Source organism: Canis lupus, chromosome 17, assembly GCF_011100685.1.
Source record: "Canis lupus familiaris isolate Mischka breed German Shepherd chromosome 17, alternate assembly UU_Cfam_GSD_1.0, whole genome shotgun sequence".
In the NCBI taxonomy this organism is placed as follows: domain Eukaryota; kingdom Metazoa; phylum Chordata; class Mammalia; order Carnivora; family Canidae; genus Canis; species Canis lupus.
Window position 1 is genome coordinate 18,640,132 of NC_049238.1, and position 14,039 is coordinate 18,654,170.

The 14,039-nt window shown below is 40.0% G+C and overlaps 1 protein-coding gene across 16 annotated transcripts in view; it reads left to right on the top strand.

Moving 5' to 3' along the window:
- Positions 1-69: 69 nt before the first annotated feature.
- The window catches only part of FAM228B (family with sequence similarity 228, member B), a 35,404-nt gene continuing 21,434 nt past the window's right edge, over positions 70-14,039 (top strand). For 6 of the 16 annotated variants that reach the window (XR_005372214.1, XR_005372215.1, XM_038560927.1 and 3 more), the window contains exons 1-6: positions 547-1,137; positions 3,179-3,247; positions 5,687-5,878; positions 6,814-6,894; positions 11,454-11,541; positions 11,636-11,792. Coding sequence is in view for 14 of the 16 variants with exons in the window: in XM_038560927.1 (XP_038416855.1) it covers positions 1,036-1,137; positions 3,179-3,247; positions 5,687-5,878; positions 6,814-6,894; positions 11,454-11,541; positions 11,636-11,792 (689 nt within the window). In the remaining 2 variants the exon portion in view is untranslated. The other 10 variants (XM_038560917.1, XM_038560918.1, XM_038560919.1 and 7 more) reach the window with 10 other exon arrangements.

The following is a 14,039-nucleotide window of genomic DNA, read 5'->3' on the forward strand; positions in this document are numbered from 1 at the left end:
GAGGAGCGCTCCTGTTTGGCTGGCTAACCACGCCCCGCCCACCAGGGTCGGCCCCCACAGGAGCCTCGGTGACTCCTCGCGGCGCTGGGCTCGCGTGCGCAGTTGCGCGAAGCTTAGGGACGTAGCCGCGGGGCTCCGGCCGCTTGACGGAATCCTGACTTGTCGTCTGTCGCGGCGCGCGGCTGCGTCAAGGAGACACTGGACGTGTACATTCTGTCATTCTGAGGCGACAGGCCCGAGCTCACGGGGCTGAGGGACTCGGCTGGCGCGCTCTCCGGTCGCTGCCGACCAGTGCGGGGCGGTGGGCCGTGGGGCCGGAGCCCCGCGTGCTGCAGGGAGCCGAAGGCCCAGCCAGCCTTGGGAGGGGCGGGGGGCTGAGGTACCTGTGACGGTCTGCAACTTTCCTGTCAGGCAGGGCGGAGCACGCACGCCTCTTGTTGACGGGGTGGGAGGGAAGGGACGGGGCGGTGGGTGCTGTAGGTCTACAACGGGTGCAAGCCCTGATGACCGCTTCCCCCCTCAGATGACGGTCCTTCTTCTGTGAGTAGGGGATGGGGGGTGGGGGATGCAAATTTTGTGTGAGAGCCCCTCCCCCTCTCCAAGCAGCCCTGCCCGTGCGGGTTCCGTAGCCAGAAAGTCGCAGCTCTTCTCGGGGGTCCGCGTCCTGAATCTGAAAACTGCTGCAGCGCGACCCCTAGAGGTCTGGGTGGTAGTTGCCGCGCCGGCTCGAGAGGGCAGTGCTGTTGGAGGACGTGGGAAGCCTGGAATTCCGGGGGGGGCGGAACGCCGGGGTCAGCCCGGGGAGAACCTCCTCTGCTTCAAAGTGGCTAGGTCTGAAGGCCTCCCCAGAAGCTGTGGTGAAGGCCGCTTGTGAAGGAAGGTGGGGGTGGCTACTAATTCAGAATCCGTTCCACATCCGTTCGTGGTTGCAAAGATTGATGGTGAAGTAGCAGAAAAGGAGGGTTGTGAATTCTCATTAACTGAATAAGCTGCATTTTTAAAGTTTTCCTAGGGGCTGTGTTATTTGTGACCGCGATGAGAAATTTCGTCAGTGATGATCTGATAACTGACAAACTTCACAGGCCCAAGAGCTCGAAAGACTGGTTGGAACCACAGCCACTTTATTTGGTGGAGGTAATAGTAACATGGCATTTTGCATTTTTGTATTTGAGTAGTTGCACTGAAAAGTGGCTTGTGCTTAGTATTTTTCCTGTGTTTTCTATTTCGTTGCTGCTTTTTATTCAGTCGCTACTAACTTTGTGTTTGGTATTCATTTTCTAGATTGTTAAGGTGGGTTCATTGTTAATTATTTTTTCTATATAACAAAGTTACAAACTTTGGCCTGAAGCACTCTTTTAACTGCATCACTGAAATTATAGATGTTTTTTAAAACTACTGTAATTTCTTTTTTTCCAAACATCTTTATTAAGGTATTCACTGATAGACCATGAACTGCATATGTGTAAAGTGTACAGTTTGATAAATTTTGATGTATGTATTCATCACCACAATCAAGAGAATGAACATATTCAGTGTTCTCAGTTTCCTTTTTTTTTTTTTTTTTAAGATTTTATTTATTCATGAGAGACAGAGAGAGGTAGAGACATAGGCAGAGGGAGAAGCAGGCTCCCTGTAAGGAGCCGAATGCGGACTTGGACTCCATCCCAGGACCCTGGGATCATGACCGGAGGCAAAGGCAGATGCTGAACCACTGAGCCATCCAGGTGCCCCTCAAAGTTTCCTTGTGTCTCTTTTGACATCCTTCCCTCGTTGCATACCCTCAGACAATCCCTGATTTGCCTTTTGTCACTATACTTTAACATTTAAAAAAATTTATACAGGGGATCCCTGGGTGGCTCAGCGGTTTGGCGCCTGCCTTTGGCCCAGGGCATGATCCTGGAGTCCCGGGATCGAGTCCCACGTCAGGCTCCCAGCATGGAGCCTGCTTCTCCCTCTGCCTGTGTCTCTGCCCCTCTCTCTCTCTCTGTCTATCATAAATAAATAAGTAAATAAATAAATCTTTAAAAAAATTTATACAAATGTAATCTTACAGCATGAATTCTTTTTGTCTGGTTCTTTCACTTAGCATAATTATTTTGCAGTTCATCTATATTGTGGCATGTATCAGTACTTCACCGCCAGCCCCTGCTTTTTTACCCCCCCCCCCCGAATATGCTAGTTTGTCCATTCAACTAATGGAAATTTGGTTTATTTGCATTTTTTGGCTATTACAAATAAAGTTAGCAACACTCATGTACATGGACATATGCTTTCATTTCTCTTGGGTAAGTATCTAGTTGTGGAATGACTGGGTCATATAGTAAGTGATTCTAACTTTTTATAAAACTGTTAAACTGTTTTCTAAAGGAGTTTGCCCTCTACATACATAGTTCAAGGATCCACCAGAGATTTGGCCAGTAATGTTGTGAAATTTGTGGCAACTCCTCTATGGCTCTCTCATTTCAGGTATTTCTCCTTTGACTTTCCAGCTCCTATGGTTGTCCTGAACTCTGTCTTCTAGTTCTTTTTTTTTTTTTTTAAAGCTTATTTTTTTAAGTAATTGTACACTCAACATGGGGCTCAAACTCACAACCCTGATATCAAGAGTTACATGCTCTTCTGACTAACCAGCCAGGCGCCCCTGTCTTCTAATTCTTGAATTCAGTAAAACAGCATGTTTCTGATTTAAACCATCTGCTTTAGTTCTAATGGAGGCCTGCTTTTAGACAAAAGTCCGTAAAAACTGAAAGCTTATGCCAGTGCTATTCTCTTTTTCCAAGGATTGACTACGTTCTTGTTTCTCTCTGCTTTTGGTCAGACTCCAGTGTTTTCAGATTGTTGTTTTTTATATTTTTGTCCTGAATATTAATTCTGTACCTATCTTGGTTTTTGAGAACAACAGGTTTGCCAGGAATAGCAACTCTAGTTTGAGTTTTAAATTTTATTTTTTTTTTATTTTGGAGAGATAGTGAGTGGGGGGTGGGCAGAAGGAGATGGAGAGACAAACTGAAGCTGACTTCATCTGGGTGAGGAGCCTGACATGTGGCATGATCTCGGACTCTGAGATCATGACCTGAGCCAAAACTAGGAGTCAGATGCTGAACCAACTGTGCCACCCAGGGACCCCAATAATTTGATTTAAGATTTGATTTTCAAAATTTAATTCTTGTCATTTTAGGCATTAGCTAAAGAAGATATTGATACAGCTATTCAATCAATATTATATAGAGAAAATTATGTAATTAAGGTAAGAATTGGCTACAGAATGTGTCATAATTAAAAATTCTGTTTATCCATTTTAGATGTGCGTCATCATTATACAAATTTTATTTTATTTATTTATTTTTAAATTTTTTTATTCATGAGAAAGAGAGAGATAGAGTTAGAGACACAGGCAGAGGGAGAAGCAGGTTTCCTACAGGGAGCCTGATGTGGGACCTGATCCCAGGACCCTGAGATCATGATCTGAGCCAAAGGTAGACCCATGGAGCCACCCAGGTGCCCCTCATTATACAAATTTTAGAAAATATAGAAAATAGAATTGAAAACACTCAGCTCTTAGGATTAACCTTAAGAGATCTCTGAGACTTTAATTGACTTCTCTCTCTCTCTCTGCTTAAAAATATTTCTTTACTCATGGGGGGGGGGGCAGAGATAGAGGGAGAAGAAGGGAGCCCTATATAAGGCTTGATCTGAGGACCTCAGGATCATGACCTGAGCAGAAGGCAGACAGTTAACTGACTGCCAGGTGCCCGCTTCCTTCCTCTCTTTATATGTTGTGGGGATTCTTTCACAGATACTTTTATTTTTTAAAAGATTTATCTGAGGGAGAGAGAGAGCAACAGAACAACAAGCAGGGGGAGGGGCAGAGGGGGAGGCAGACTGCCCGCTGAACAGGGAGCCCAATGTGGGGCTCCATCCCCGGACCCTGAGGTAGTGACTTGAGCCAAAGGCAAATGCTTAACTGAGTGAGCCACCCAGCACCCCACACAGATACTTTTATAGAAGAGTTTTCCCCAACTCCTTTCATCTAGTGGAGATTCTGTAGAGTCACTGTGTATTCTTAAAAGTTTTAAGAGCTATTTTTGGAAGACGCTGACCAGTTATTACTCAGGTACGCATAGGTAAGAAGAAGGCTTTTTTTTTTTTTTTTTTTTTTTTTTTTAAGGCTTTAACTCTAACAGGATGGGCTTATTTATAAGGCAAGATGAAGGTCCATGTAGAATAAACATTGGAGTGGGTAGCCTATAAGGAAAAATTTTCTTTAAGAGTTGTTTAAAAATGAAAGAAGCTATTCAGTAAGAATAGTTGGAGAGTGCTATGACCTGAAGCTAGGGAGGGATATAACCTAGAGAAGCTCTCAAAGTTCTTAGTTTATTTATTTTTCATTTTGAATTTTATGTTGATTGTAGGAATCACATGATTTCATTTGCTAGATGAAAGATAGATAAGTGGATAAGTTTTAGTTGATAGTCTAAATCATTTTCTTTACAGGCTGCTTGCCATTTCATCCAGGTTGTGCTATGCGTGTGCCTCTCTATTTTTTTTTTTCCTCCATAGAATATACTTCCACATTTGGTCATCCCTACTCTTCCTAGATAACTGTTCATTCTTTAAGGCCCTTTCCAAAGGTGTCCCACTCTAGGAATTAAAAAGAAAGAAAAAAATTTTTTTGGAAGATTTTATTTATTTGAGAGAGAGAGAGTGCATGAGCAGGGGAAGGGGGGGAGAGAGAAGGAGGGAGGGAGGGACTCAGCAGGGAGCCTGACACAGGGCTCAATCCCAGGATCCTGAGGTCATGATCGGAGCCAAAGGCAGATGCCCAACAGACTGAGCCCCCTAGGTGCCCCTAAAAAAGAAAAACTAGTCATTTTTTTTTTTTTTTTACCATTTTGGTAAAATATATATAACTTTGCTATTTTTAACCATTTTTAAGTGTACAATTCAGTGACATTAATTACATTCACATGTTGTACAACCATCATCACTATTTCCAAATAGATGGATGTTGTGAAACCATCACCATTATCTATTTCTAAAACTTTCATCACCCCAGCCAAAACTTTACACACATGAAGTAATGACTTCTCATCCCCCCAGCCCCCAGAGGTCCCTCTAATAATCTCTAATTTACTCTTTGTTTCTATGAATTTGCTTATTCTAGATAATTCCATTAAGTGGGATCCTACAATATTTGTCCTTTTGTATCTGGCTTATTTCACTTAGCATATTGTTTTCAAGACTCATCCATGTTGTAGCATGTGTCAGAACTTCATTTTATGGCTGCCTAATATTCCATTTTGTGTATATACCACATTTTGTTTATATATCCATTTGTTCATAGACACTTGGAGTGCTTTCACCTTTTGGTTATTGTGACTGATGTTACTATGAACGTTGATGTATGAGTCTCTGTTTTTTTTAGTGTGTATCCTGCTGTATTATCCCTCCTCCTATTGTTTTGTATATTTGTTTTGTAGTCTGTCTCTCCAGGCAGAGCAAGCATGTTGTCTAATTTATCTATGTATTATTCATTATTTCCAGTATAGTGTGTGTCACTCAGTAGAAGCCAAATAAATGATTGAATTAATGAATGACTTTGAGTTTTTATTAGGAATATAAATGAGTTTAAATTTTAGAACAAGATAGCTTTAAGATAATTGTCTTTTCTATCATTGTTTATTAGGAACTAGATAAGTATTTACTACATCATGACTTCTTAAATGAAAGAAGAAAAGAGGTGTTATATAAAAGATGGGCTGACCATGTGGCACATCCTCTCCAGAAGAAAATTATAGAAAAAGTTTGTTCACACAAGAAGATTAGAAAAAGGAGACAAGAAGAATTAGATGGTTTTTTAAAACATGTAAATAAAAAGGTACAAAGAGTTCATTTGATACTTATTTCAGTTGGTTCACAACTATGATTATAATCATCGAAACGGCCTGCTCCTCTGACTCTATATATGTATAATCTCTACTCTGTTATAGCATATACTATTCTCTTTTTTTAAAATTTATTTTTATTTATTTATGATAGAGAGAGAGAGAGAGAGGCAGAGACACAGGCAGAGGAGAGGGAGAAGCAGGCTCCATGCCAGGAGCCCGACACGGGACTCGATCCCGGGACTCCAGGATCGTGCCCTGGGCCAAAGGCAGGCGCGAAACCGCTAAGCCACCCAGGGATCCCCAGCATATACTATTTTTTTTTTTTATACTATTCTTAAGTCCAGAGCATGTGGAAAGGATGAAGGGAAGAGGGTTAGGTCTAGATTTAGATGCACATATTAGATTCATATTTCTTTGCTTTTTTAATGTAATTATTAATTTTATATACTAATGAAATTTAGGCTCTAGATTTAGGATGGATATATATATATATATATATATATATATATATATATATAATAAATTTTTTTTCCTAGAACTTGTTATTTACAAAGCTATAAAATATTTCTGTTTTGACATTTTTAAGATATCTGAGATATTTGACTAATGAGCAAAATTCCCAAATCTGTTAGTGTTCCAACATTCATTATTGTTGCAAATTTTAAGTAGATTCCTTCTATCACTATAATATTTATTACTTGGCTACATCAAGTTTAATTTCAAATTTGGCTTTCCCTTTTGCAGTTGTCATTGGTGCTGTTTTTATTTATTTATTTATTTATTTATTTATTTATTTATTTATTTATTTATTTATTTTGGTGCTGTTTTAAAGCAGAAGAATGGAACTGTGTGACTCTAGAGTCTTGTTATGCTCAAAATTAATTATGTACCTCTTGTCATGTATAGTTTTGCTTCCTTCCTGTAGGGAAATGCATTTATAGAGCATTATGATCCAAAAGAGTATGATCCTTTTTATATGAGCAAAGAGGACCCGAATTTTTTTAAGGTAGGATAGATTTCTTATTTTTGGTATTATGTGGTTGTTTTTTTGAGTAGCCCTAATGTATGGGTAGTCCTTTAGTTATTTCCTAAGAATGCAGTAACATCTTTTTTTTTTTTTTTTTTTTTTTTTTTTTTATGATAGTCACATAGAGGAGAGAGAGAGAGGGAGAGAGAGGCAGAGACATAGGCAGAGGGAGAAGCAGGCTCCATGCACCGGGAGCCTGATGTGGGATTCGATCCCGGGTCTCCAGGATCACGCCCTGGGCCAAAGGCAGGCGCCAAACTGCTGCGCCACCCAAGGATCCCAGAATGCAGTAACATCTTAAGAATAGTTTCCCATCTCCATATCTTAGAGATGAATAAAAAAGCCAAAGTCCAAAGTAAATTAAACTTTTATAAAATTTGAATATATTGTGTAATAATTATAACAAGTAATATTAAAAAATTTCATAGACTTTAAAAATTTGTTACAAATTTTACAATACATGAATTTTTTTTTTTAGAGAGAACAGGTGGGGGTGGGGGGGTGGGGTTGGGGTGGGGGTTGGGGAAGGGTATGGGGAGAGGGAGAGAGAATCTTAAGCAGGTTCCACATCCAGCATGGAGGCCTATGCAGGACTCTGTCTCACAACCCTGAGATCATGACCTGAGCTGAAATCAAGAGTTAGACACTTAACCAACTGAGCTACCCAGATGCTCCCCCAAAATCGTTTTTTGTTCGTTTTTTTTTTTTTTTTTTTAAGATTTTATTTATTCATGAGAGACACAGAGAGAGAGGCAGAGACATAGGCAGAGGGAGATTCAGGCTCCCTGTGAGGAACCCGACGTGGGACTCAATCCAGGGACTCCTGGATCACGCCCTGAGCCGAAGGCAGATGCTCAACCGCTGAGCCACCCAGGCGTCCTTCAATCTGTTTTTAAATAAAGAATTAAAAAAACAACAACAAAAAAAAAAAAAGAATTAAAAAACCACTTACAATTTTCATTACCCAGAATGAACTCATTAACATTTTTCTGTATATCCTTTTGGATAGCCAAGACTACTTTCTATATGTAGGTGTATATATACATTTTTATTTTACAAATTGGTATAACACATTAGGTTTTATAATTTGCATTTTTTCCTCAGTAGTTCTATGGTTTGCTTCCTTCTTTATCCATAAATATAAGTATGTAATTTTAATCATTGCATGGTATTCTGTTAATAACAGCTGGTATCTGGGTGGTTCAGTTGGTTAAGCCTCCATCTCTTGATTTCAGCTCAGGTCATGATCTCAGGGTTGTGAGATTGAGCTCCACTTAGGGCTCTGTGCTCAGTGTAGATTCTGCTTGAGATTCTCTCTCTCTCTTTCTCTGCCCCTCCCTTCACTCACTTTCATCTTGTTTTCTTCCTCTCAAATAATCTGTAAAAAAAAAAAAGAAAGAAAGAAAAGAAAAAGAAATAATCACTAACTTGCACTGAGGGCTTAACCAAATGTTAGGACTTTTTTTTTTTTTTAATCTTCATTGTGACCACATGAGGTTATTTAGAGATGAGGCAAATAAGACACAAATTGGTTGTTAGTTTTCCAGAGTCACACAGCTGTAACTAGCAGAGCATCATCATCTTTTTTTTAAAACATATTCCTACTTTGAACATCTAGCTTATTTTTGACCTGTTGCTGTTACAAGTGACATTATGGTGAATTTCCCTTTAACTATTTATTTCTTAAAGTTTACCTTAGGATAACTTGCTAGAAGTAGAATTGCTGAGTTAAAGGTTATGCATAATTTTGATTCATATTGCTGAATAGTCCTCCAGAATGGTTGTATAAATTTATACCTCCACCGGAGAGTCCATTTTCCCACACTTTTGCTAGTAGTGGATATTAGTAAACAAAATTAAAATCCTTGAGTCATAGACCTAGCTTGAGTCATAGACATTTTAAACTGCTGGCATTTGCAGACAAAGTAGGTTTTTTTGTTCTCCCCCCCCCCCCCAAATTGGGTTGTGTGTATGTTATTGTCCCTATTTTAATAGGTAGAAGTTAAATAGAGTTTAACAGCCAGAGCTTTAGTTCTGCTAGCTAGTAACATAACTAGTAAGGGGCAGAACTAGGATCTGAAACTAGATTTTTTACTTTTTTTTTTTTTATGATAGTCACAGAGAGAGAGAGAGAGAGAGAGAGAGAGGCAGAGACACAGGCAGAGGGAGAAGCAGGCTCCATGCACTGGGAACCCGACACGGGATTCGATCCCAGGTCTCCAGGATCGCGCCCTGGGCCAAAGGCAGGCGCCAAACCGCTGCGCCACCCAGGGATCCCTGAAACTAGATTTTTAAAAAGATTTATTTTATTTATTTTAGAGAGACAGAGAGCGGGTACCCCCTAGGGGGTGGAGGAGGAAGGGCAGAGGCAAAGGGAGAGGGAGAGAATCTCAAGCAGACTACCCTCTGAGTGTGGAGCCCAGCTCAGGGCTTGATCTCATGCCCTGAGATCATGACCTGAGCAGAAATCAAGAGTTAAAGGCTTAACTGACAGTCACCCAGGTGCCCCTGAAACCAGATCTTTTTGTATCAAAATTTCAGTTCTTTTACTATGCTGACTTTCTAAATGAAGCTGATAGATGGCCTCTTAAGTTAAGCTGAGCATTTTGACATTATAACAGCAGTTCTCTAAGTGAGGAATATAGATCTCTGAGAGCCCTGAAACCCTTTTGGGATCCATTAGGCCAAGTATTTTCATAATAGTGCCAAATACCATTTACCTTTTTCATATTGTTGATATTTATTCTGATGGTGCAAAAGCAGTGGTGGGTAAAACTGCTGGTATCTTAGAATGGCTTAAGTCAGTATCACCAAATCATATTGGTTGTCGTTATATTCTTCATTGTCAGGCACTCACAGTAAAATTCAATTTCATTTAAGAATATCTTTTTTTTTTCTTTTTTTTAATTTTTATTTATTTATGATAGTCACACAGAGAGAGAGAGAGAGAGTCAGAGACATAGGCAGAGGGAGAAGCAGGCTCCATGCAGGGAGCCCGATGTGGGATTCGATCCCGGGTTTCCAGGATCACGCTCTGGGCCAAAGGCAAGCGCCAAACCGCTGCGCCACCCAGGGATCCCAAGAATATCTTTGATCAGGGATGCATGTCTTTGAGTGTCTGCCTTTGGCTCGGGGCGTGATCCTGAGTCCCGGGATTGAGTCCCACATCAGGCTCTCTGCGTGGAGCCTGCTTCTCCCTCTGCCTATGTCTCTGACTCTCTTTCTGTGTCTCTCATGAATACATTAAAAAAAAAGAATATCCTTGATCAGGGGTGCTGGGTGACTCAGTCAGTTAAGTATATGCCTTCCGCTTGGGTTATGACCACAGGGTCCTGGGATCAAGCCCCATATCAGGTTCCCTGCTCAGCAGAGAGTCTGCTGCTCCCCTTGCTGTGCTCTCTCTTTCTTTCTGTGTCAAATAAATAAAATCTTAAAAAAAAGAATGTTCTTGATCAAACATTAAAAATTATTAATTTTATTAAATCTTACTCCTGAATACACATCTTTTTAATATTCTGTGTGATGAAATGGGAAGCATGCCAAGAGCATTTCTGATGCCTACTTGAAATGCAGGATGATTGATTGGATTGTGAGCTATACTGGTTAAATTTCTTTTTCATGGTACATTATTTTTACTTGAAAGAATGTCTTACAAACTCGTTATTAAGTATTAGATATTTGGCAGACAATTTCTGGAAAATTAATAAAGTAAGTCTGTCATTTCAAGAAAAACAACTGGCAATATTTGTTGCCAATGATAAAATGTGAGTTTTCAAGCAAAAATTTTGAATTTTGGAAACATATCATGAGTGTGACAGCTTCCCCATTCTCTTAGACTCTTCTAATGAGCTTGGTAATGATTTTGATGAATGTGATTATAGCATAATAAAATGTATTCACATTTGGAAGATCTCACCTAACTCAGCGATACAATTTTTTTTCAAATAAGCAACCCATGACATAGATCAAAAATCCATTCAAAGTTCAAGGTAGACCAATGGATTTTAATGTAGACAAGTTTGAATCATTTATTCATATAGTTGCAGATTCCACATAACTTTTTTTTTTAAGATTTTAATTATTCATTCATGAGAGACAGAGAGAGAGAGGCAGAGACACAGGCAGAGGGAGAAGCAGGCTCCATTCAGGGAGCCCAACATGGGACTCGATCCTGGATCTCCAGGATGCCATTCTGGGCTGAAGGTGGGTGCTAAACCGCTGAGCCACCAGGGCAGCCCACCACATCATAACCTTTAAGAAAGTACCACTTATTGAGTTCGGGGATAGTGTCTAAGAATATCCATAAATGATCTGAAAAAGCTGTTAAAAGAGAGCCAACCATGGCTGGAGGACCATACTAAGAGACGTATTGGAGTGCCCTCATTTCTTTGTAATGTGTTAAATATGTATAATGGTTACTTAAGTAGTTTGTAGATACCATATTCTTGATTCTTCTGGCATGATAGCCATACACAGATGCTTAGGATAGATTGAAAAAGACCTGCAATCCTGTCCTCAAAGACATGCTTTTCTTGCAGGTTACCATTCCACCATTTCGTGACCCTTTGAAAAAGGCACAATATAACAAAGATGATGAAAAAAGAACTCTTCTTCAGTGTAAAACTGGTACTTAGTGCCTAATTGTTACGTGATTTCATAACTTAAGAGCAGTGGGAGTTGCATTTAAGGGTGCTAATTTAGGTTACTAATCTTTCTGCAGGCAAGATATATACAATGAAAGAATTTAAAGAGACTGAAAAGGCCAAACTGCAATCCAGATTCCCAAGTATTTCTAACTCAAGGCATTTTATGACTCCAAATAAGTGGCTTAAGGTGCCTACAACCTACATAGAAAGTGAATTTTGTAAAAGGAGCAGGTAATGGTTAATATAATAGAAATTATGGAACCTCTTAGAATTTGAAAACTCTTCTTGAGACTATAAATTTTTGTCATAGTTCTGATTATTTTAAATTTCATTCTTTTTTTTTTTTTAAAGATTTTATTTATTTGAGAGAGAACGAGAAAGAACACAAGGGGTGAGGGAGAGGGGCAGAGGGAGAGGGAGAAGCAGACTTCCTGCTGAGCAGGGAGCCCAATATGGGGCTCGATCCAAGGACCCTGAGATCATGACCTGAGTCAAAGGTAGTTGCTTAACCAACTGAGCCATCAGGCACCCCCAAACATTTCATTTTTCAATGAGAACTCTATAATTCTTGTCTTTGTTCCTATTTTTGATGTTTCTTTTTTCTTGGGCACTTTCAAGATTTTCTCTTTGCTTTTCATTAGCTAGAGTATGATGTGTCTAGGTGGTTTTTGTTGTTTTTGTTCTTCGTATTTTCCTTTCTATTGATCCTGCTTAGGGTTCTCTGAGGTTCTTGTATCTGTGGTTTAACATCTTTCATTACTTTTTATTTTTTTTGAAAAATTTGAACCTTTATCACTTCAAATATTTCTCATGCCCCATTCTTTGTTTTTCTTTTCCTTCTGAGACTCCAATTATATGTATATTAGACCATTTGATATATTTTTTTTTTCATTTTTATTTTATTTATGATAGTCACACACACAGAGAGAGAGAGAGAGAGAGAGAGAGGCAGAGACACAGGCAGAGGGAGAAGCAGGCTCCATGCACCGGGAGCCCGACGTGAGATTCAATCCCAGGTCTCCAGGATCACGCCCTGGGCCAAAGGCAGGCGCCAAACTGCTGCGCCACCCAGGGATCCCAGACCATTTGATATTGTCTCATAGCTCCATAGGTCTTAATTTGTTCTTTTGTGTTAAAATTTTTTTCTACTTGTATTTCAGTTGCACAATTTTTACTACCTATCTTTAGGTTCGCAGAGCCTTTCCTCATCTGAGTCTCATCTCTTGATCAGCCTGCCAGAGGAATTCTTTGTCTCCAATGTGATTTTATTTTATTTTATTTTATTTTATTTTATTTTATTTTATTTATTTATTTATTTATTTATTTATTTATTTATTTATTTATTTGTTTATTTTTTTATGATAGTCACACAGGGAGAGAGAGAGAGAGAGAGAGAGGCAGAGACACAGGCAGAGGGAGAAGCAGGCTCCACGCACCGGGAGCCCAATGTGGGATTCGATCCCGGGTCTCCAGGATCGCGCCCTGGGCCAAAGACAGGCGCTAAACCGCTGCGCCACCCAGGGATCCCTCCACTAGATTCTTTAACATATTAGTCATAGTTATTTTAAATTCTCTGATAGTTGGGCAGCCCCCGTGGCACAGCGGTTTAGCGCCGCCTGCAGCCCAGGGCGTGATCCTGGAGACCTGGGATCGAGTCCCACATCAGGCTCCCTGCATGGTGCCTGCTTCTCCCTCTGCCTGTGTCTCTGCCTCTCTCTCTAGCTGTGTCTCTATGAATAAATAAATAAAAATCTTTAAAATAAAAAAAATTCTCAGTTTCCATGCTAGGGTTATTCTAAATGTGATTTTATTGATTGCTTTCACTCTTTTTTTTTTTTTTAAGATTAAAAAAAACAAAAAGAGTACATGAGCAGGGGTAGGGAGGGATAGAGAGGGGGAGACAAGCAGACTCCCTTCCAGGACCTTGGAATCATGACCTGAGCCAAAGGCAGATGCTTAGCAGACAGAGCCACATGGGCACCCCCTAGCCACACTTTAAATACTTGGTTGTCAAGGGCCATATTTATCTCTGGAGACATATATCAGACAGTGCTATATGAGATCTGACAGGAGGGGGAATTCAGTACTTCACAGATTAGAACACAACAGCAGCTCAGCTGAAAGGTCTCACATTTATTACTGGACCAACCTACTGATATAGAAGCATAGTAACAGGAAATAATTTCCTTAACAAGACATGTCTATTGGCCAGGAAGGAAAGATGTTTCCATATTGGTAGGATAAGAACGTGTGATCTCCACGCAGCTTAAATATGTGTGTCAGTTATGTTTGCTATCTCATCATGTGCGATGCCTCCTCATAGACTCAGTTTGGTTCTTCTTCAGTGTCCGTGAAACTAGGTTGGAGCCATTTTGTGAAAAGCCTTCCATGCCAGCTTAAAAATTTAGATTTTATCATGTGGATATAGAGTCATTGAGGATAGTTGAGGAAAGCATAAAAAGCTGGAAAATTTTATCT